The sequence below is a fragment of the Lytechinus variegatus genome, chromosome 1 (assembly GCF_018143015.1).
Source record: "Lytechinus variegatus isolate NC3 chromosome 1, Lvar_3.0, whole genome shotgun sequence".
NCBI classification, from domain to species: domain Eukaryota; kingdom Metazoa; phylum Echinodermata; class Echinoidea; order Temnopleuroida; family Toxopneustidae; genus Lytechinus; species Lytechinus variegatus.
In genome coordinates, this window is record NC_054740.1 from 73224762 (window position 1) to 73250297 (window position 25536).

Consider the following 25536-nt stretch of genomic DNA (forward strand, 5'->3'; position numbering starts at 1 on the left):
TTTCTGGGACTATCTGTATACACACAAATTATTTGTTCACTAAAAACACAATGAGTTGATGACCTATTACATACTGGAAGTAAAAACTCATGACCTGGCTTTCATAAAATCTATTACAAAAAATCGCATACTGTATATCATGAAAGAGAAAACTATTGCCTAAAAGTTGTCTTTTTACCTTTAGAATTGGAAATTGTGATCAGTCATGCATGAATGATCATTATAATTCATTAAAGCCTGTCTCTAGTATTGATGAATTCACCAAAAATGTGGCTGTCACTCTAAATTTATTACTACATTGTATAAATTTGTACAGTATGCTAGAAAACACTTGTATGAAGTGAAGGATATGAAATATTTTTTCACACAATAAACTTTGCAATTTTATATCAAAAATGATCAAAATGATACATGTATCTGTGTGGTTTTCCATCTGATATAAAATCTACATGTACCGGTATACCAAATTGTCTATGTCAGTGGATCGCATTACCAAATACTTTTCATAAACTCAATCATATCAAATGCAATATTTTCTTAAAATTCGTCAAACTTCCACCAAGAATACACAAATACCTACAAAATATACAGACATAAATATTTTGCTGAGATCAGTTTTCTTTTTTATGATATCTGCTTCCGATCGCACCTTCTTTGCATGATCACTTGAAAATGGTACATAATTGTATTACCGAACATGTGTTTTATACTAGTACATGTACATGTATGTGGAAAAAGTTGAAAATTAAAAATCACAGATTGTTTCATTTTCAGCACAATTTGTTGTTTTATGCAAATAAAGGCTTTGAAAATGTGTTTTTGACCCTTTTCCTCATCTTTCTATGCATTCCCTTTGGATGGATGTTGTAAAGATTTATTGAAATTATTTATTTTCTGATGCATCAAAGCAGATATGAACCAATAGTGCCATCTCGAGTCCTCAACTACATGTACTCGTACCTAATATGATAAAATATCACATCCATTAACCCAAAATGACCTTTGACCATGATCATGTGACCTATTACATGTGCAAAACAATCATTCATACTTGATTACCCTTACATGTATTGATGTTTCATGAGCTAGATCCATAAACTTTCTACATGTACATGTAAGTTATGATGCCAATTCAACACATACATGTACATGTACCCCAACACGGCTAGAGTTCTTTTATGAGCTTTGATCTTGGCCATGTTCCTGTTTGCCGAAGTAAGTTTAATACTTCCAATCGATTACTAGCACTTATAAATTTACCAACGAAATTTACATCAATATAGTGATAAAAAAGTACCAAGTTATTTTTGTAATGTTGCCATGTATGGGTTTCGACTTATGGTGAATTTCTCAACCATTTTGTATTGAATGGACAACATTTTTTCATTCATTAAAGTACATAATGATTCAAAATATGTAATGGCTGAAGAAATACTTACAATCGATTGCTGGAATTCACTCTTGAGAAAATAACTTTCATGATTAATGGCTTACTATTTGATTTCCAGCAATCGATTGCTGCCAAGTTCACCATTATGTACACTCTTTGCATTCTGGACGGCTTGATGCCTGATTTATTTTTTGCCTTTTGTGATATTGCAATCTTTTAAATTAATACATAACAAAATTTAACATTACAACACAGGTAAAGTCAGTCGAACTTGTGCAACCGATTACAGGTAGTTACATGTACTTTGCTTTGTTTATAATAATGGATACTAAATTTAAGGAAAAAAAAAAAAAAAATCAATGTTAAAGTGTCAGTGACCTTACTCATTATGATATTTTTGTGTACGTAATCGTTGAATGATCTATGTAGCTATACTTGTTAGGTACTGTATATAGCTAATTATTGTATGTTGTAGGAAAAAAACAATTTGTCTAATTTATTTTCAATATACGAAAGAACCTTTAAATACTTTTTGCTGTCAATATTCTTGCATGTACATGCTCAGTGGTATTTATTTTAAATCACTTTAGTATATAACTGTCTCTGTATCCATTTTTCTCAAAGGCATTGTACTAGCCTTGCCTCGCACCACATGTTTGCTTAATTTCGTTAATTGTAATCCAACAAGAAATACTCTTTAATACCTGTACTGAATTTAATCGATCTGTTACCCGCAATTTTACACTGCATGTATTCCGATTTTTACTATTCTTTTTAATTTATGTTTGGTTCTTTGACTAAGGTTTATCGATAGATTTTTATAGAATTATTTAGACAGGTTTCATTTCTTTATTCACTTTTGTGATTACAACAATTCTGGTTCTACTTTCTGTTAACGTTAAGGTGGCCAGATGCTCGCAGGTTAGGACTTCATTGACCTCCCGTATGATTTGCTATCATTGTCATCATCATCATTACCACCACCACCATCATCATCATCATCATCATCATCACCACCACCATCATCATCATCATCATCATCATCACCACCACCATCATCATCATCATCATACTGTTCCGGCACAGAAAATTTACATACAAATCAGTTATCATATCTTCGATCTTAAAATCTTGGTAATATCGTTTTTTCTTCACGAGTAATGACATAGACATTTTTTCTATTTTCAAAACAAACAATGCATCATGTAATAAATATTACTCAACTGAAGATTTTACTTCTAAATTTAGAGACACACAACACAAATTCAGTTTGCTTCACGTTAATGCCAGAAGTTTGAACAAAAACTTTGAATCATTGGAATCATTACTCTTTACTCTAAATAATTTCAAATTCTCCATTATCGGTGTCACGGAAACATGGCTTCATAATAATTCACCTAACATATTCAACTTGCAAAACTATAATCTTATAAGGCGAGATCGTGAAGATCAAAGAGGAGGTGGTGTAGCATTTTACATCAATGAACATTTGCAGTTTAAAATAAGAAAAGAAATATCATTAAAACAAAGTGAAACTCTATTCTTAGAAATCATGAAGCCGAAAGGCAAAAATATAATTATTGGATTAGTTTACAGACCCCCTCATGGCAATGCAAATTTATTTTGCGAAGAGCTTGAAATATGCCTTCATACCATAACAAAAGAAGATAAACAAATATATCTAATGGGTGATTTTAACATTGACCTGTTATCCCAAAATAATGACAACGATTTATTCCTACATACTATGCATTCATTTGGTTATTATCCCCACATAGATCAACCGACCAGAATTGATAGCCATTCATCAACACTTATCGACAACATATTTTCAAACATACTAAACAGAGATACTTCCAGCGGACTAATAATATCTGATATAGCTGATCATTTACCGGTTTTCTTATTATGTGATAATGATATTTCAAAAGAAAATTCACCTAAATCTACAATGTATAGTAAAGAATCCCCAATAAATATTGAATCGTTTAAAAGTGATCTTGCGATTGAGGAATGGTTAGATGTATTTAATGAGTCAAATTCAGATATTGCTTACACAAATTTTAACCAAAAATTGCAGAAATATTACGATAAAAATTTTCCTCTATCACCTATCAAAAAAAGAAAAGCAAAAATGCCATGGATTACTAAAGCTATTCTACGATCCATACATACCAGAAATAAACTATACAAGACATTTTTAAAGAACCCTTCTATTCAAAACAAAAATAAATATAAAACTTATAGAAATAGACTAACCAATATAATTCGGGCTTCTCGCAAATTGTTTTATTCCGAGAAACTTAACAAAGTTAAATCAAACATGAAAGCCACATGGGAGATCATCAATGATTTGATTGGCAAGAAACCCAAAGTATTACCTAAAGACAATTTCACAGTTCATGCTGCTGCAATAAATTCAGATGATGTAGCTGATACCTTTAATTCCTTTTTCGTTAACATAGGACCCTCTTTGGCAAACAACCTTGCCAGACCAAACCAAAGTTTTGCAAAATTTCTTCCCACACCCATCAATTCTTCCCTATTCTTTAACCCCACAAATGTTCAGGAAATAATTGAAATAACAAAAAATCTCAAATCCAGCAAATCAAAGGGATATGATAGAATTAGTACTTTCCTCCTTAAGCAGATCATACATTATATTGTCACTCCATTGTGTCATATTTTTAATCTGTCGATCAGCACCGGTAAATGTCCAGATCCCCTTAAAATTGCAAAGGTAAATCCTGTTTTTAAAAAAGACAATCCACATGAAATAACAAATTATAGGCCTATTTCTATTCTCCCCAGCATATCCAAAATATTAGAGAAGATTATTTACAAAAGACTTTATAAGTTCCTAGATACTTTTCAGTTTCTAAATTCAAACCAATATGGATTCAGGAAAGGGCATTCAACTGATCAGGCTTTAATACAAATATACGATAAAATTACAAATGCAATGACAAATAAAGAACACATAATAGGAGTATTCATGGACCTAAGCAAAGCATTCGACACTCTTGACCACCAGATTTTACTTAAAAAACTTGAAAATTATGGAATTCGGGGAATCACACTATCATGGTTTGAGAGTTATTTGACTGATAGAAAACAATATGTCACTCACAATAATATTTCTTCTAATTTTCAGACAATAAAATGCCGAGTTCCACAAGGATCGATCCTTGGCCCCCTACTTTTCCTTATATATATTAATGATTTGACTACTGTAACGCCTTTATTATCATTTGTATTATTTGCCGATGACACAAACATTTTTTGTTCACACACTAGCTTAGAAACTTTAGTAGATACATTTAATCGTGAATTACCTAAACTATCTTTATGGTTTAAATGTAATAGGCTATCACTTAATATAGACAAAACAAACTTTATGTATTTTAAGCATACAAGTTCACATATTACTGAGTTTCCATACGACATAAGCATAGATAATATTCCACTCAAAAGGAAAAAAGAAACAAAGTTTTTAGGTGTCACAATAGATGAAAATTTAAATTGGAATGAACATATACGTTGTATAACTACTAACATCTCCAGAAACGTAGGTGTACTTTACAAAATGAAAAACATAATTCCTCATACTACACTCGTTTTACTCTACAATTCATTGATATTGCCGTATATATCGTACTGCAATATAGTTTGGGCAACGTGTGCAAAAACTAAAATTAATACAATATATATTACAGAAAAAAGCAATTCGAATTTGTACTAATTCGCAATATTTATCACACACAAATCCATTATTCCATAAACTAAAGACTCTAACTATTTTTGACATAAATTCATTTCAAAGCTTACTGCTTATGTTCAAATACAGTGTACGTAAATAACATGCTCCCACCTTCATTTCACAATTTTTATACTATGAACACATCTATCCATTCATACCCTACGCGGAACTCTTCTAATTTCCATTTAATCAACCCCAAATTGCTTATTGCGCAGAGATCCATAAGACACCATGGTCCTGATTTGTGGAACTCTCTACCAGAATCTATAAAAAGATCCACGTCCCTTTACTCATTTAAAGCAAACGTTAAATCCATGTTGATATCAGAATATTTGAAGTAAAATTTCTGTGTCGTTGTGTCATTAAAGCATCATCACCATCATCATCCTCTCCATCACCTTCATCTTCACCATTTCACTGTCATCTTCATCCTTATCATCTCCATCTTCAATGCTCAAATTAGATTACTGCTGTTTTTCATAAAATGTACTGTGTATCGATTCTGCTGTATTAATGTATTATATTAATCAATGAGTTTTAACCTGGGGTTGTCATTTTTTCAAGCAATCTGCTTATGATGACAATCCTTCTCCTGCAAATTGTAAATGTTAACTAATTTGGTATGAGATCAATTTTGTTTGTAATGATAATTTTAGTACATTTAGTTATGATTCATGCCAAAAAAATTATCAATATACTATGTTTGTTATGTTATGGAAAATGTATTCTATACGAATGATGTAATTGCAGAAGTAAACAATAAAATCAAATCAAAAATCAAATGATACCTGTATGTGAACAGGGTATTCAGGGATACATTCCTGCTCTAATGTCCAAGTATCATAAACTAGATCCATAAACTTTTAAAGTTATGATGACAATACCACAAATACCTCCAACATTACCAGTGATTGTAAACCCTAAATGACCTACTGTAAAGTTGATCTTGGTCATGTGACCTGAAAATCGCACAGGATGTTCAAAGATACTTGATTGCCCTTATGTCCAAGTCCAACCAAGATCAAAAATCTTTTAAAGTTATGATGACAATTCCTCAAATATTCCTGATATAACCAGTTTGTTAACCGTTCGTTGACCTTAAGCAACCTTTGAACTTGGTCATATGACCTGAAACTGGCACATGATAAGTTTTGAAACACCCTTTAAAACATGTTTCAAAACACATCATTTAAAATGCGCCAACCCTGAGCCTTTCTCATCAAAATATCTAAATCATGTGTAAAATGAATGGTGCACAGACGATTGCGAGGGACTGGCACCATTGTGTTCCAATTTCTGAAATCCTAACTTGTTTAACTTTCTATTCTTGACTGGCATGTCGCCTGGGGAGCGTTTCATCAATATTTTCATCCGACAAGTTGTCAGATCTGACATCTTTCCATGATTCTGATTGGCTGAGAGGCACTGTTCCTATGGTAACTGTCGGATAAACTGGTACTTGTCGGATAAAATGTCCGACAAGTCCTTTCATGAAACGCCCCCCAGGTCTCATTTTTTTTCTGTGAGTCAAGACAAGAAAGAATGAGAAGAGTTCTATAGATATCTTAAAAGGTCAAGTCCACCCCAGAAAAATGTTGATTCGAAATTTTGAATTATTAGAGAAAAATCAAACGAACATAACGCTGAAAATTTCATAAAAATCGTATGCAAAATAAGAAAGTTATAAAATGACATTTTAAAGTTTTGCTTATAAATTTTTCCCAACAGTGATATGCCCAACTCAGTGACATGCAAATGTGACGGTCGATGCTGTCCCTCACTCACTATTTCTTTTGTTTTCTACTGTTTGTTGAATTACCGCAAGTAACGGCGTATTAACCGCACCTTTTTCTCAGCGGGATAGAAGCAAAAGTCGGGGGTGCGGTTTATACACGGTGACGGGTCTGAGCCAGCCCGCCGTAACCCCTCCCGTACATGTACAATGTCTTAGCGTAGCCGCCCAGGCAATGTCGTTTAGAGGGGTATGAGCCGCGGTTAATGGGAAGCGATTATTATGCTCTTAATTAAATATTGTCCATAACAAACGCACCCACCTTCATGACACTAATTTTGACTTTATTCTTGATTCAAAGTAGTGAAGTTCCCTGGCTAATTTAAAAGAGACGCCAAGCATACTCGGTAATATTTTGTCCGCTGAGCGAGAGTTGACTGTTGGGTGAGCTGATCGAGTTTGCGTTGTACTGTGGTTATAGTGCGTCTTAAGCTGGCACTATTCATTATAACCCCTCCCCTCCAAAGTCCAGTTTCGCACCAGCTTATTTTTTCTTTCCCGTTTTCTTTTCATAAGATACCATGTAAACCACGCACGAGAGAGACAGCACGAAGCCGTAAAAAACAACTGGAAAAATGTAAATTTCTTTGTTTCTTGAACCTTCCTGTTATCCCGTATCCAAAATTCATGCTAAGACATCAAATTTCTGAAAGTGATTGTGAGGTTGTGATACTGTTAATCTCTTTGGATGCTTTGAAATCTTTCACTTAGTTTTTGTTTCTTTGTACCTCAAATATGCATGTAAATGTGAGAAGGATTTTTTTGTGTCCAAAGTTGGGGGTGCGGTTATATTCCGTTACTTACGGTATACAATATTTCATCTTTTTACAGATTTGACAATAAGGACCAACTTGAGTGAACCATAATTCCACATGTCCATGAAGGAATTAATTGTTTCACTTTATAATGAGGAGAAAATTATGATATTTCATATAAGATACAAAAGAAATGGTGAGTGGATGACGTCATCGGTCTCCTAATTTGCATACCGATAGGGAAAGTGATTTTCCGTGATCGCGGAAAACGGACGGAATTCACGGAAAAGGCCTTTTGAAACGGAAAGTGGCATTTCCAACGGAAAATCATGGAAAACGTATTTTCCCTCAAAATACACAGAATAGCAACAGAAATTACTCCAAAATAACAACAAATGGCCTCAAAACCCAAGAAAACACGATCTCACTTCACTACAATCATGACAATTCACACATCGTGAGTGCTCTCGACATCAGCACACTCGATAGTACCCCGCGCCCGTACCCGGCTGGCCGGGTTGAGCTTCACATGCACACATATCGCTCAACTGCACGGTCATGTGTTGCTGCCCTCTACGTTTGAAGATGTAACAGCACGATATCGTGGTCTTAAAATCCAAGATGGCGGATTGGCGAAAGTCGTTGAATGATGATAACGATGTCCAAAAAACCCCAAATTATCGATGAAATTTAATTTCACCGTAAAATAATGCTAATAATGTGAAAGGTGAGGATGTATACATGCCAAATGTGTTTGAAAAATTATTAAATGCACCTGCATAGATCCGATTAGAACGGATTCTATTGTGTTGTTGGTACAGTAGCAGATAAAAATTTTGACCAGTGCGAGTGTACGCGCTGTGATTTTGCTATTCAATGTGTAAACGGAAATTTTTTTTTTGTCACTTTTCCGTGTGTACAAAGTCTATGGGGAAACGGAATTTCCGTTTTCTGACATGCTGAAACGGAATTTGAGATTTTCTGAAACGGAAAAGGCCATTTTTTGAAACGGAAAATCACTGCCCCTATACCGACCAAAAAAGCTGTTCGTAAGTTAAGAACAACTGGTGATCGTTTCTTGTTTAAATGGTACATGTATATTCATTGGCGCTGGTTTACTAAGGCATAAGAAAGGATCACCAGTCGTTCTTTAAGTCACTCTTAACTTATGAACAGCTTTATGAAACAGCCCCCAGGATGATAACTGTTTTGTAAAATTATTCTACATCTGATTTTGATGAAATTTTCAGTGAACATGCTTGATGGATTTTTCTCTTTTTATTCAAATCAACTTTTTGTTGGGATGGACTTGTCCTTTAATCAAGGCTGCCTTAACCTTAAAGAGCTGGGTTATTTGGTCCGATCTAACAGCCGGGGGAGGGGGGCAGATTTCGCCTCCTCCTGAGATCTGAAATAGGACACCCTTCCAAATATGGCACTATCCCAAACATGGGACATATCAGCCGATTGAATTGGAAATGCGTGCTGTTGAAGTGCACGCTCGTTCTCAGAAAGAAGTCGTGCTCAGCTGAGTGAAGACGTCCGACGTTCGGAGAAAAAGAGGTCCATTTTTAAAGTAAAATACTATTTTTTACTGATTTCTTTATCAAAATTATTGAAAGCAATAATTCAAATTGGCATTTGCGCAGAAATCTATGCGTCTGATATTTGGAAACCGTGTCCGATTTTCAGCAAAAAAACCAAACTTCTGGTAGTATAAAGTAAATAATTTCTGTTTACCATAATTTTCTTAATTCTATTTTTTTATGACATTAATATTCGACATTTGTACTACAGAAATAAACATAATTTATATAATTTGATTTAATGATTGCATTTTTGTTTGGTCCAATTATGCTTAAGTGTCCGATATTACTCTAACTACTCAAATTTTACAGTACAAAACTTCATTCCTACTTCATGTTTAACCACAAGTTAAATTTGGGGTGAGAAGAAGATGTGCAGATATGCCCCGGGGCAGGGGGGGGGGGCACTAAGTATATAATGCATAGTGGGTATGTGCCACAGAGGGGACCCCCATTTTTACACTCAAATTTATGTTCCAAGGCATAGCAATTTTGTCTTATTGAGAAACAGAAGAAAGAAAGCCGCTCCAAAGGCGAAGCATAGCATTTTCTTCAATCGAGAAAAAAGAAGAAAGAAATCCGCTCCAATTATGGCTTCACATATTTTCTGTTACGCATCGCATTGATCTGCTACAATGAGCTGCAATTTTGGTGAAAAGTTGCCGCAGAGCGCTGTCCGACCATCGCCTCTGCAGTCGCCAATAGGCAATACTCACAAATTGAGACCTGGCTTGGCCTTAGGCTTGGCCCTTGGCCTTGCTCAGCTCAGTCACTCACTGGCTTCAAGAAAATTACAGTACCGATACCATGTAATTTAGGGGTCGCTTTTCAGCTGGTGATATCAATTTTTCAAGACATTAATTAGATATTGAGATATTCGGCCTTATCGTCATCCAAGTCACTGGGGACAAACTTGAGACACACCTCAAATATCAGCAATCTTTCAATAGAATCCACGGTTGGAAGATTTTCAAAAGAAATTCATTGTTCGCGATGCGAAACGGTGCGAAGCTTCCCACTGAGCAGGGACTTCCTTCCACCACACGTTTTCCCATTGACACAAAAACAACCGACTCGGACACTTTTTCAAACGACAAGAATAGTCTTTTCTCTCCTGTGGCGGTATATTCTTCCTAGTTGATGAAACAATGATCAAAACAATAAGACAAAATTAATCACACTAAAAACACTATTTAACTGTCTAAATACTCCTCGTGATCCGAGTCCCCTTCCCGTGTCAAGTTCGTCCAATCTCCCATAGGAGGGGACTTGGATAACAAGGAGTAGTATTAGTCGTTATCCAAGTCCCCTCCTATGGCAAATTAGACGAACTCAACACGGGAAGGGGACTCGGATCACGAGGAGTATTTAGACAGTTAAATAGTGTTTTTAATGTGATTTTTATTGATTTTAATGATTCGTATTATCGAAAATACAGTATTCATTAATCATGTCTATTAAACTGTCTAAAAGTGGCAGAGTGGTTTTGAAGAGGAGGGAAATGAGGGGTAGATGAATATCAACGGGTTAATTGCCGTTTTGTATTTTTAGGAGAGGGGACTTGGATCACGAGTAATAGTACTCCTCGTTATCCAAGTCCCCTCCTATGGGAAATTGGACGAACTTAACACGGGAAGGGGACTTGGATCACGAGGAGTATTTAGACAGTTAAATAGTGTTTTTAATGTGATTTTCATTGATTTTAATGATTCTTATTATCGAAAAATATTCATTAATCATCTCTAGGAAACTGTCTAAAAGTGGCAGAGTGGTTTTGAAGAGGGAAATGAGGGGTAGATGAATATCAACGGGTTAATTGCCGTTTTGTATTTTTAGGAGAGGGGACTTGGATCACGAGCAGTATATACTGTTTTAATTCAAAGTCTTTAGACAGTTAAATAGTGTCTTTAATGTGATTTTCATTGATTTTAATGATTCTTATTATCGAAAATATTTATTAATCATCTCTAGGAAACTGTCTAAAAGTGGCAGAGTGGTTTTGAAGAGGAGGGATATGAGGGGTAGATGAATATCAACGGGTTAATTGCCGTTTTGTATTTTTAGGAGAGGGGACTTGGATCACGAGGAGTAGTATATACTGTTTTAATTCAATTCTTTAGACAGTTAGATAGTGTCTTTAATGTGATTTTCATTGATTTTAATGATTCTTATTATCGAAAATATTTATTAATCATCTCTAGGACACTGTCTAAAAGTGGCAGAGTGGTTTTGAAGAGGGAAATGAGGGGTAGATGAATATCAACGGGTTAATTGCCGTTTTGTATTTTTAAGGAGAGGGGACTTGGATCACGAGGAGTAGTATATACTGTTTTAATTCAAAGTTCTTTAGACAATTAAATAGTGTCTTTAATGTGATTTTTCATTGATTTTAATGATTCATATTATCAAAAATATTTATTAATCATCTCTAGGAAACTGTCTAAAAGTGGCAGAGTGGTTTTGAAGAGGAGGGAAATGAGGGGTAGATGAATATCAACGGGTTAATTGCCGTTTTGTATTTTTAGGAGAGGGGACTTGGATCACGAGGAGTAGTATATACTGTTTTAATTCAATTCTTTAGACAGTTAGTGTCTTTAATGTGATTTTCATTGATTTTAATGATTCTTATTATCGAAAATATTTATTAATCATCTCTAGGAAACTGTCTAAAAGTGGCAGAGTGGTTTTGAAGAGGAGGGAAATGAGGGGTATATGAATATCAACGGGTTAATTGCCGTTTTGTATTTTTAGAAGAGGGGACTTGGATCACGAGGAGTAGTATATACTGTTTTGATTCAATTCTATTGATCTTAATAATTCATCATCGAAAATAGGAAACAAGTGACACAGTGGTTTAATTTCGGATGAAGGGGGACTTGAATCACGAGGAGTAATTATAGACCGACATTCTTTTTACGTACCTTATGAAATAAAGCAATGGAGACAGTTAAGAGAGAGATATGCATTTCAATTTATTTAGTAAATTAGGGATAAACGAATTAAAGCAATGTCTGTAGAAGAGGGATATACTCGGGGCCGATTTATTTAGTAAAAATGTAAACGAAATAAAGCAAATTTCATAGTGTGGGAAACATAAGATGAATATAATCTTGAATTATGTATATGAAAAGTACTAATTTACGAAATAAAGCAATGGAGATTGAAAAGATGATTCAATCCTGATTTATTTAGTAAATTAGGAATCAACAAAATAAAGCAATTGAGACTGTTCGAGGGATATACTCGGGGCCGATTTATTTAGTAAAAATGTAAACGAAATAAAGCAAATTTCATAGTGTGGGAAACATAAGATGAATATAATCTTGATTTATGTATATGAAAAGTACTAATTTACGAAATAAAGCAATGGAGATTGAAAAGATGATTCAATCCTGATTTATTTAGTAAATTAGGAATTTACGAAATAAAGCAATTGAGACTGTTCGAGGGATATACTTGGGGCCGATTTATTTAGTAAAAATGTAAACGAAATAAAGCAAATTTCATAGTGTGGGAAACATAAAAAGATGAATATAATCATGATTTATTTAGACGAAAAGTACTAATTTACTAACTAAAGCAATAGAGATTGAAAAGAAGTATATAGATGCAATTCGATCTGATTTATAACGCCAATAAAGTGAAGATAGACAAAGATTGTAGAATGTAGAGCGCGCGTACGCGTAGACAGCTGGCAGCCGTCTGTTTCGAGGAGTTTTTTAACATTTTTTTTTATTTCTCCTCCTACACAGACGGCTCGCTATCGTGCACGCACCATTAGGGGACTTGCAATGCAAAATCCCCCCGTCGGGGCTCTTCAATTTTTGTCTTTAATGAATGAAAAAATTGACAATTATTGTGACCAAAATGCAAATTAATATTCCCTCTTGGCATTAATTGCCAAAAAAAGGAGAAAAATCAAGTTAAAAGGAACAAAAACAGTGACTTACCTCGGCTGTCACGCAAATTCACTTCCCCGTCTTGTCCGATCTTAAGTACATAAACATATGGCCATTGAGTCCCTGTACAGATCGCGCTAGAACTTCGGTCTCTGTATTTGGTGAAGCCAACGGAGTTCAGCTGAACAACCAACATAACAGAGACCGAAGCTTTTTTTGGTCTAGCGTACGCGGCGCTCTACAATCTTTGGTCATTGGTGGAGACTGAAAAGAGACAAGTCACACACAACTACGATGGAGGTTGGTAGAAACAGGTAGGACATGTTTTACGTTGTGAAAAATTGTCCGTGGATCCGAGTCACCGGGGACTTAGATATTCGACCGTGCGAAAACTTTGGTAACGCGCGAATTGATTTTAAGTTCAGGTCACTGCCAGCGAGGGCAGTGGGGCCGGGGTGAGCATGTTACGCCCGGGCTGCGCCGGCGATATTCTAGTACACTGCTCGTAGAATTTCTACGAGCAGTGTACACTATTCTCAAAACAAGGCTACATTGTAATCGTCAAACGTCAAACTTAGAGGTCAAATGTACACAAATTTAGATATGCATCATTCATTCATTCCTTAACATCACTCACAAAACTTCACTTACCAAAACAAGGCAATGTGATTGAAGATAAAAATACAAATAGATGGAGTAACATGTTCTTCTTCGAGGGTTTCTCCATCTCGATCTCGGCAATTGTCTGAAACTAGTGCACAATGACAGTACCGGTATGCGCGTTTCCGTTTTACACCCTGGCGAAGGCATTTTCCGGAAAAGTAGCCAAAAAGCGACTAGTGAAGAGTCTACGTCTACATTTGTTTACATTATCAGCTGGGCGCGCGATCCAATGTCCGCACCGAAGTTATCCGCAGATGCAGCTGAGCTTATACTTTCCAGGTTCAATACGAATGTTTGCCGTGATCATTTGCCTCAGTTGCCGATTTGCTGATGTCTGTCTTTCTCTCTATCTGTCTATATATCTATCTCTCAAATTCTATCTCTATCTATCTATGTAACTGCAGTATCTATCTTTCTAATAATCTTCTCTGTCTCTCTCATTCTTTATCTAACATCTATCTATCTCAAATTCTCTGTGTCTCTCTATCCATCCATCTGTCTGTCTTTCTCTATTTCTCTCTCTCTACCTACCTATGTAACTACAGTATCTATCTGTTAATTTATCGCTCTTCTCTCTCATTCTTGATCTATCTGACATCTATCTATCTCTCAAATTCTCTATCTATCTCTCTATCCATCTATCTATCCATCTGTCTGTCTCTATTTCTCTCTATCTATTTATCTATTTTTTAACTAGAGTATCTATCTATTTGTTAATTTGTTAATAATCTTCTCTGTCTCTCTCATTCTTTATCTTTCTATCTATCTAACATCTATCTATCTGTCTCTCAGATTCTCTATCTCTCTCCTTCTCTATGGCATCTGTCTGTCTTTTTTCTCTCTTTCTCTTTGTCCGTCCATATTTCTATCTACAACATCTCTCTCTCTCTATCTATCTATCTATCCTTCTCTCTCTCCCCCTCACCCTCTATATATCGACCTCTCGATCTGTCTCTCCCCCTCTCTCTATTTATCTATCTATCCATCCATCTCTCCCTCTTTCTCTCTCTTTCTATCTATCTATCCACCTCTCTCTCTATTTCTATCTATCTATCTGTCTATCTTGTCTCTATCTATTTATCAGTCTTCTATATATCTATCTTTCGGCAGCTTCTAAGTGTATCAATCCATCAAACTTTTTTTTTTTTTTTTTGAAAGTTTGACATTTAATATACAAATACTGCATTATAAAGGAAAAACTGAAGAAAATATGTTTTTCATTTCATCAAAATTGATATTATTATCAATCGATTAAAAAGATGGATTCTACTTTTAATGCGTAACATCATACTTGCTCTTACTTGATTATCGCAAGATATTTACACACACGGTTATTTTTTTTTTTTTCAATCCATCAAACTTCAATTTGTCTTTCCATTATAACTATCTGTTTATTTTGATTTTGTCTGTCATTCTATTCATTTAGTTGATAATTTATTTTTAGAAAAAAAACTATCATAAACAACGCGACTGCAAAAGCATGTTCGGATTTCACTCCTGACTGCCGCTCTCTCTGTACATGATGTGCCGAGGAACTCTGTGCTCTGATCAGTAACTGTGCAAATTGCATGCGGTGGTGGACTCGCCTGTGTCGCACGCTGCATGCAACCAGCGACGTGTGTAGACTCTTCAGTAGTCGCTTTTTGGCTACTTTTCCGGAAAATGCCTTCGCCAGGGTGTAAAACGGAAACGCGCTACCGGTATACGACTGACTGATCGAGCTGGCTATGGCCAATTTGACGAGTGGAATATTTTTGCTGATTTATATGATAGCCGGGTACTGTATGACACATATATCGAATGTGTGCAAGAAATCGGACCTAGGGGTGTTCCTCAAACAGATGTGAATTAAAACTCACGTTTAACTTGTTAGGTTCCAATTAGGTGTAAGGTGGGGTGTTTGTTGTCCGGACATTCTAAAATTATGAAGCCTTTTTTTATCTTTGGATTACACAAATTCAATAGTTGTAATTGTAATCTTCTTCAATTTTCTTCTCTATGATATACCAAAGAGTAATTGTACTTTTCATGGCGGGCTGGGTCTAAACAGAGTCGCAGCTGACAATCGTCAGTACACATGCTATGGGAGCCGGCTCGTCTGAAAAATAGGTTGCAAGCGATCTAATTCTGATAGCAGCCATTTTTCTCCTATGAGATGAAACACACGCTTTCATTCGGCAGGTCCATTTGTTTAGATTAAGGCAGCCTTGACACCATGGCAACTGAAGTCACTGCTTCTGTACTCCATTGCCTACCATTTGTACTAAAAATTGATGAGACTTAATTTGCTTGATAAGTTTTACAAATGGCTATTCAAAATCGATTTTACAGACACACAACATTGCATAAGGGTATATATGGTATTCAAAATGATCTACCGTATTCAAGAATGTACATTTATGCTGTTTATCCTCCATCTTAATCCAGAATTAGAATGTTCTGTATCCCTGCAAGCATGATCTCACCCAATAAGGCGATGCGTTATTGCACTCCCCTGGCAATACCATGTCACACTTTTTGCTAAACACCCACATTTTCAGAGTAAAGCTAGCTTGCTTTTACTTCATTTTTTATTGGGTCGAACCGGTGAGCAGATTCTACATGTGTCATGGGCCTACTAATGTCCATGATTCTAGAGAGAAGTGGGGAGGATATAAAAATAAAGACAACTCTCCATTTTCGTGAGTTTTTTTTCTCTCAAATCCCTTTCCCATTTGGGCAGCAACTTTGAATATTTTGGTGATTTTGCTTTTTGGAGCCTCAAGGGAAATGACAAATGGAATGTCATTAAAATGACATGCCCTTTGTCGGAGGCCAAATTAAAATCCCTGTATTTATGAATGTTTTGTGTCATAGTGTCAATTTAATCTGGCATTGTTCAAACTCTCACCTATTTTTTTTTTTTGCTTGAAGAAAAATAAATAAATAAACATACTTTCCAATACAAAAAGTGATAATTTTTCATTACAATTTAAAATGAGAATAATGATTATGACAATTATGATGATGATGAAGGGGATGGGGACAATGCAACTGATTTTTTTTTTTGCCAGTGTTGTAAGTTTATTTTTTTCTCATTCATTTTCTTTAAATCAGAGATATCACTCATCTTCAAATTTGGTATGGGACTATAACAGTGTCTTGATTCTAAGTGGTGGTGGCGGCATCTCAATTCTCCATAAATGTCAACAAAATATATATCTACAGCATACACACAGAAATAACAATATTAAACAGGCAAAGAGTTCTTAAAATGTTTGGACATTGGTTTCCATCACAAAATGATGAGAATTTAATAAGCATTAATCAAACAATTCCATTGATCTTTTACAGGGAAAAATCGAGGAATCCCATTAGCCCATACACATTATATGAAAACCATCATTGAGTTGCATTTGTGTATGAATACATGTAAATCAGACGTACTCTCTTAAAAGACAAATACCAGTTGTGGTAACAATGACAAAGTTATTTTTCAAAGAATCCTTTAAAATGACCACCCAACTGTCTGTATGTATAAATAAAAAAAATCAAAGGATTCAGCAAGAAACTGTGCAATTGCTGAGAAATTAGCAAAATGAGCATGGCATTCTGACCAAATGTCAAGTGTTTTTTTTTTCCAGGCAACGGTAATAAACTGTCTTATATGGGCTAATCTCTGTTTGGTGATCTTCAGAGTGATCAGTTTTCAGCTTAGATTTCATGATTTTACAAAGTCCACTTTATGACATTGCACCAAATCTCATTCTCGGGCATGATGAAAGTGACAATTAAACTTGGTTTTTCAGACTTTCTCATAATATCAGTGAATATGGCTGCTACATTAATTTGTCTTTAAAATAATATTATGGGCAAAATCTTTGTCCAAAACCTTCTAACTTGAATGCAGTTAAGCTCTGACAATTCAAACTTTTCTGTTGAACTTGCCCTCAATTTTAAAGAGTGCAGTTGGACAGGAACAACTTAAGGTGACACATATATGGTGTCATATATGTGGCAATCCACCTCAAAACCAAGAATCAATCACCATGAAAAAAAAACTTCGCAAAACTAACTGTTATTTGCGCTTCAAAAATAAACATTTAGTCAATCTAAGTTATTTTTATGTATACTTGTACCTGTACTTCAAAACTTTCAAGTTGTAGAACACAAAACAAGTTCAAAGAGTTTCGTTGAGACCATGTTTACTTCCGGATGACCTCAAGTTTCAGCGGGCTTGCAGTCTTTGTAGAGTATTTGCTTTTACAAAGCTCATAAAAATCTTAAAACTCAGAATAACTGACCGAAAGGTTTTTAGATAGAAATTCACATTCATATCGGCTAATTACATATCAAGCTTTATCTCCATACTCACATAATTACATAGAAAAGAGATTTATTTCCATACAGATCAGCGGCACAGTACGATTCAGTCACGTATAGCAATAATCTAAAGCAGAAATTAGATTTCCTTATAAGCAGAGTTCTAGAAAAGGCAATGTCTTATTAAAAATAAATAATACTGGTACACACAGAATCCATATATTTCTCAAATTCAGTCCTCATTACTTCAAATTGGTTGCTCAAGGAAACCAATTGCAATTAAATGCAAATACTTAATCAATAGATTCTATATACAATCTACATGTATACTTCCTCATGTCAGAAACGGATCAATCAATTACTAGACATATGAATAATCTTTGGAAGCGACAATGACTTACTATTGATTACCAGTTTCTCTAAAAATCCTTTCAGTCGATCACAGATTTTGTTTTAATCAGAAGTTACCTGACATCAAGATCAATTAAAATATATATATCAAGCCCTTTACAACTGAAGAGTCTTACTCAAATAAAAACATTTTACTCAATGCATTTTAGAGGTGTTTTACACATTTAAATGGGCAATTCCATAAATATGTACCTGTGACTTCCCTATATCTTTTGTCTCTGTTGATATGAAAAGCTCTACTGCTCTCAAATAATTACAGCTTGAGCAGTTCATGGTTTGAAGTACAGACGGAGAAATTGTCCAAATACTTTTTTTTAGTCCATTCAAAATCCATTTTACAGAACGTTCTGTTGTGCCATGTATATGAAAAGTGATTGTGTAACATTAACAAGCACACATCAAGTCTTCATCTGGGATGTTATTATGATATCAGTTCATAAGGCCAATGTGTGGCAGTGCACATATTCATATACAAAATGCCTTACTTTGAAAGAAATGGTTGCATCTAAACAAGATTTCTAAGTTCAAGTGTAGTACAGTGGAAAGCAATAACATTAGCAGGTCATACCTCACAAACCATATAAATATTTTGCCATTGTACTAATACGTCTATGTAGATGTTTGAGGTAATATGCCATATTCATATTGAATAGCAGCTTCAGTCCTGAACTGCTCAACAGTTCCTTACACAGAAAGAGACACTTTATTATGACTTGTAGTCTTAGAATATACACCTAATAGAATATCCAACCAATGATGGCATTTTGTGAACTTTACTCTTTACAACATTAATACCGCTGTATGCTGCTAGAAGAAAATTTATTGGAGATTGCTTTTCATAACTCCCATTATAAGATAAATATCAAATGTCCAGCATGATACAGACAAAACTTCACAATATATATTTCTAAGCACTTTACAAAAGGGTCTATGTATCAAGACTAGTATATAGCACAGTAGTCTATGAGAGGACCCCATGGTGCAATTTTCCTCTTTTGTAGACAGTCCCCATCTGGGGGTAATTCCTCACACTGTGAACCATGAGGTCCCAGGTCCAAAGCCCACAGAAGATCTTTTTAGTGTGTCTTTTGGCAAGATGCTTATCAACATTTTAGACTCTCCATCCAGATCTGAATGGGCACCATCGGGAAGCAATTTCTTGAATGCTGTGAGCATTGATATCAAGTGCCAAGCTAAGCTGGGGTAACACTGAAGCATCTGGAACATTGTCTTTGGTGGATAATGTGTTTTTCAAATATCCAAGAAAAGATTACTATCATCATTGCCACATTGCCGTTATGAGTCCTTTCAGCCAATGGCGCATGAAAAAGTTAGATTCTCCTTCCAATCACAGGAATCCATTATGATGAAAACTGCTGCAATGCCATCTTGACCCTGTCAATGATAAGAAAGTGTTTTTTGTGAAAACGGGTCCAATCATTGTTCAGCCAATATTTTACAATCCTCATTGAAGCATGGAGAGTTGACATCCATTCATGAGACTAGAGCATAACAATGTTAAGAATAAAACTCTTACCAATAGTTACATCTCATTTGAATGTACATTCTCATAACCTTGCTATTTTCAAATGTGTGGTATTTCTATCAAAACTAAACCCTTGTCAATGTCAAACAAGGCTCTGTCAGAATTCAAAGACAGTGAGGAGGTCATGTAAGACTTGCCTATTTCAACAATCAAATCTATACATACATAATACCCTCTACCAGATGCTTACTAATAAAAAATTGTAAGTTTTATGTAGCGAACCTAAATGATATTGCGTCTCCATTTAGGGACAATTCATAGACGTCAATTAATTTGGGCAAGAAATTAAGAAAATATGATATGATAATGCTATTTCCTTAGTTTTATGTCACCACTGACTGATTCTGAATTCAATGTTTGTTAGTATCTACAATATAGATTTTAGTTGTTGAAAATCCTTGATTTTTATTGAAATTTAAAAAATATATACAGTATATTTTCAGTTCCCGACATCCATTTGAATGCTGATAAGTAACACCATGGAAATCAGAGAAAATTTCCGACTTGACTATGCCCCAATTTAGATCCGCTGTTCAACTTACTTGTCAAAGAGGACAGTATCACTGGCATTGAGTAGGGACTGTAACTGTTTCTGTATCCCATATTCCTTGAGTTTAGATTGCCTCTCAGTCGCTCCATCCTCTTGGTTCCACACAAGATTGTTGATACAGTACACTGATGCGATCTGAAGCCTCACATTGTCATGTCTCTGTATACATACCACAGATCACAAACACTTAATATAAGCCAGATGTTTTTAATTCTTGCATGGAATATAGGTCAAGGTTTTAAATGTAAAATTTGTGTGGTTTTAAATGTAAAATTTGTGTAGTTTGTGCTAATATTTTACTCAAATTCTATTACTATTTTTCTGAAGAATAGACAATCTCCTTACTCTTTACTATTTTTTTAGGTTTCGAATATACAGACACAAGAATGAAATGCATGGAAGAGCCGTGGTGTAGTGGTTCTGACTCTCGCATTGTAAACAGAGGGTCGTGTGTTTGAATCCCACCTTGGTCTGGCGTCCTTTGGTAAAACATTAATCCACACTTTGCCACTCTCGACCCTGGTGCTAAATGGGTACCCCGTAGGATGCGAAAGATATTGTATGTTTGAATTTGCCAGTGCCATTATGTGGCTGCGATGAAATGCAAGGAATGCTCCCCAGGGAGTGGAAATTAAGCACTTTTCGTCGAGATTGAAATGAATCCAATGACCGGAGTAATAATATGCTGTAAAGCGCTTTGGGCCACTCTGGGAAAAGCGCTATTTAAAAATTGGCTATTATTATCATTAATGCATATTTCCAACATCTGGGTGCTATTACACAATAACAAGATTTACAAGTTTAATGCATTATTTTGACTGTTTTATATAAAATTGGGTCATTATATTTACATGAAATTACCCAGTCATCTATTCAGCTATCTTTTATGTAAATGATGATGATATTTACGGGTATATATTATCTGTGACAACTGTTTATCTCTATGCTCCCAAGATGGGATTTCAATTTTTGTTATATAAATGACTTTCAACTAATTTTCCCCACACCCATTCATGGACTTCATCCTCTGTTGTGAAAATCCACCTAAAATCGATTTTTATCAATATTTTGAAAGGAGTTATCAAAATTATATTTTTTATCATTGTTATTCATTTTCTGTTCACAATGCCTAGCAGGAAGCAGCTGATCCCAGTACAAAGCCTATGGGAATTCAAGGATTGAGGAGTTCACAGGTTAAAACACTAATAAGAGATATAAAAATAATATACGATTCCTCTATAGACATAATACTCCTACTCACCATGTAACAAGTAAGTTTCTTGAGGATATCTTCATTCGACATAATCACTTCCTTTGCCGAAGTCCCGTCTGCTATGTTTGCAAGTATGCACAATGTCTAAAGAATACAAGAAAATAAGATGATGATAGCAATGAAGATATTTTTGGAATGGAATAACCTGTTGAACATGTTGATTTGAATGTTATAAATATTCTCTACAGATCCTAACTCAAGTTATCTCAAGCAAAGTACTTAGTAGATTAATCGAAAAATAACTTTCTAAGTATGAGCAGTGCATCTTTATTCCCATCCCCCCTTCCATGGTCAAGATGATAGGGGGGCAGAATATCGAATGAGAGGGGAGTCAAGCTTGCAATTACAAGTACCGGTAATAGAATGCAGTTGATGTAATTGGATGTGCCATTCATGACTTGCATGAATATGGAAAGGACTTAAGCATTCATAATTCTGTTAAATTAGCTCCTTTTGAAAATGATTGAGAGCTTACGTTTCGGGACCAAAGCATGGGAGATGGTAAATGGGAGAATGATGAAACTTCTCTTTTATTCCATTTCATAATTTATTTTTAACATTAATGTATTGTTTGGAATTTTTGTACAGCATTCTTTTGACTTGTTCCAAGGATAGACACTACAGTATTCTGTCTGAATAAGAAAAGCCTAATAAAAGAAACAGTATGTCTGCCATCCTTCATATGAAAATGATTGTTTGCATAGATTCAGACTGTTCTCTGAGCAGCCATTCGTCACAATACCACGCTATGATGAAAACGTTTTTGTCTCCACTTACATTGGAGGGGGGGGGGCAGGTGGATACAAGTGTAAGCAGTCGGTCAGACAATCTTGAATGACAGCTATTTCCACTGGGAGGATGGTGTGAATGTAGGGGAATGTGAACCTACCTGTTCCTTGACCTGGGGTGGATGGTTGCCTTCTAGGATCATGATAACAGCTGTCATGATCTGTGAGCTGTGGGTCAACATGATGTTATCTATGTGCTGAGAGAGAGAAAGGGGTTGAAAGTTAAAATCAATATCAATTATATCCCTAGGAGTATAGAATGTGCACATATTGTGTGCAGGAAAGGATTATCAAATCTGAAACCCATTGAATAAGAATTTGAATAATAGCACATGTTAAAAGCCCATATGTACTGTACAACATAAATCCTGAAAAAGCCTGAAACGATAAGTTGTCAGAGCCTGAAATCAGGCAAAAGCCTGAAGACTGGCATCTCTGGAGTTCTGACATGACACGTTCCTGTATTAAAGTTCCTACCATTCAAACAAGGTGTGACAACCTGCAAGTATATGAGGGGTCTTTTTCTCCAAAACTGCAGATATGCTAACATGACATAATATAACCATTAACTCCCAAACAAATTTATTGGTCCACAGATTTCACATTAGACGGTTTAAAAACATGCCTCCTGTCAGACAACATTTTACTTTGATTTTTTTTTTGGGGGGAGGGGGTGGTGGGGGGTCTCTCACATTCACTGATTTGCACAAAAATAAAAAGCAAATGTTGCAAGGTTTTGTCATACCATGTATATGTATAAACAAACCCTTTGAGAAATGTTTCATACAAACTCACAAGTCTGGTCGACAAAAGGTTTCTCAGTAGACCCAGGGTCTTCATCAGGATGTCAACATTGGTGTCAATGAGCAATCGAAAGAGCTGGTCGGTACCCATCTTTTCAAGGATATTAGTCTTGATATTCTCGTCTGCTTGGAATGCCATGTTCATCAGGCCCCAGATACCGTTCAGACGCAGTGAGGCGTTGGAGTTGGTCGTCAGCTTACAAAGTATGTCGATTGCACCCGCTTGAACAATTTTCTGGAATGAAATAAATATGAACAAAATAATAACCATTTGCATAGGTGCAATTCTACTGTTGCTGACAATACACCAATAAAGAGTCATGTACATGCAACTGAAGGATTGTATAGAAAGACCAATATGCCAGAGGGGAAATGTACAAGAATAGGGACAATTATTGTGATTGAAATGAAGATCTTCTCTGAAGAACATGTTGCATCATCTCACCTGAATATGCTACATCATGGGAGAATAGTGATTTTCACCGATAACTGTTAGAAGCTACTGAAATCCTTTCATCTGATTGGTTCAGAACAAATTTTTCAGTGAATATAACTATTTATTTAATTAAACATTCACTACATGTACATCAGTCTGAATATGGGAAATGCATTATGTCATCCCTTGCACAAATTCTTCAAACATATTTCAGTCAGGTAACTCGAATTGCTTTTTTTTCTTCATGTTATCAAATCTTTAGGAAATGCCCCCCCCCCCAAAAAAAAGTTAACTCACATCTTTACTGGGTGAGAATTCCAGCAGTAAATTACACAGTGTTGAAGATGCCACAATCATCAGCTCATCGGCACTCTCATGTTGCAATAGCTGAAATAGAAAATACGGAGAGAGACTAGAGTTAGTGATACACAGCAGAGAAAAGTACAAAGCAATAAAAATGTAGTTATAATCATTTTCACATACGTATACATCTGCTGGTCATTTTCTTGGATTACGTTACAGTTGTGATACTTAATGATTTTTATCTTTTAATCAATTTATCACTCATTACTTGATTATTTGGTTGCAGCTTTACTCGATTATTTGGTTGCAGCTTTACTTGTACAGGATAGAACTGTAAGTCAAATAAGTGAGTTTCACAATGCAGAGGTAAAGGAGATTTTTCAAGCAGTGCATCTCATTAGATATCAATCATTTACAATAACATTCAAACTTACATCAACAAGGGGCTTCCATACAATGTGATCTTGGAAACTTGTTCTCAATTGCTGAACAGATCTTGAGAGACTGTGTAAACATCTAGGAAATAACGAAAAGGAAAAAAAAGTTAATGAGATTACCAGTATGCAAATATGGTTGGTGTATTATCAAGACACGTATCAATCAGACATGTTTATTGACAATGGCATCTGCAAAGACCTTAAATGTCACCATCCGAAAGACAAGATAACAGCTCGAACCTCAAAACTCATCATTAATTTGAATCTCCCCAGGTAGCTTGGATTAGGGGAGCGCACCAAAATGCCTAGTTTATTCAGTCAAGGATCAGAGTTAACATCCAGTAGGGGGGACACTCATTTTTTTTAAGTTATCACCACTGGAGTGGGGTTCAGGCATGCACCTGTGTAATTTATAGATATCATTATCATCACTAAATCATAGAGTTTATTATAGCAATGTTTGAAACATTTTGTAAGCCATGAGGATGTCAGGCATTACCAATTTTCAAAACTCACTATAATGGTCTGGATTTTCAGCCTTCAATAGAGGAATTAAGATTTGGTATCATACTAGCTTCTCCAACCCAGGAATTGACTTAGCAATTCATAGCTTTTGCCAGATTTTTATCCAGACCCATATGTTGACCCATAAGTTTCAATTAGGGTCTGGACATGTTGACTAATCAAACTGTGGCAAAACTACACAAAACAAATTATTTTATTACCTTGCTGAAGCTAGCTGAACCTTCAGATTTTCTTCTTCGATGGACTTCTCCATGGTATCCATTAAGTTATCTGTTTCAATGATCTGAAAAAAGGGTATATTTTCAAAGACAATTAGA

The 25536-nt window shown here is 35.3% G+C and overlaps 2 protein-coding genes across 2 annotated transcripts in view; both read right to left on the reverse strand.

Annotated features, from left to right (window-relative positions):
* Positions 1 to 13940, reverse strand: part of LOC121422381 (ADAM 17-like protease) — a 68517-nt gene extending 54577 nt beyond the window's left edge. The window contains exon 1 of the mRNA XM_041617391.1: positions 13834 to 13940. Within this exon, the coding sequence (XP_041473325.1) occupies positions 13834 to 13909 (76 nt within the window). The 5' untranslated portion in view covers positions 13910 to 13940. The remainder of the gene's footprint in view (positions 1 to 13833) is intronic.
* A 2960-nt stretch (positions 13941 to 16900) lies between these two features.
* The window catches only part of LOC121422391 (armadillo repeat-containing protein 8-like), a 33693-nt gene continuing 25057 nt past the window's right edge, over positions 16901 to 25536 (reverse strand). The window contains exons 13-20 of the mRNA XM_041617402.1: positions 25420 to 25502; positions 24692 to 24773; positions 24252 to 24341; positions 23511 to 23753; positions 22817 to 22912; positions 21916 to 22011; positions 20647 to 20813; positions 16901 to 19953 (exon numbers count right to left, since the gene is read on the reverse strand). Coding sequence (XP_041473336.1) covers positions 19920 to 19953; positions 20647 to 20813; positions 21916 to 22011; positions 22817 to 22912; positions 23511 to 23753; positions 24252 to 24341; positions 24692 to 24773; positions 25420 to 25502 — 891 coding nt within the window. The 3' untranslated portion in view covers positions 16901 to 19919. The remainder of the gene's footprint in view (positions 19954 to 20646; positions 20814 to 21915; positions 22012 to 22816; positions 22913 to 23510; positions 23754 to 24251; positions 24342 to 24691; positions 24774 to 25419; positions 25503 to 25536) is intronic.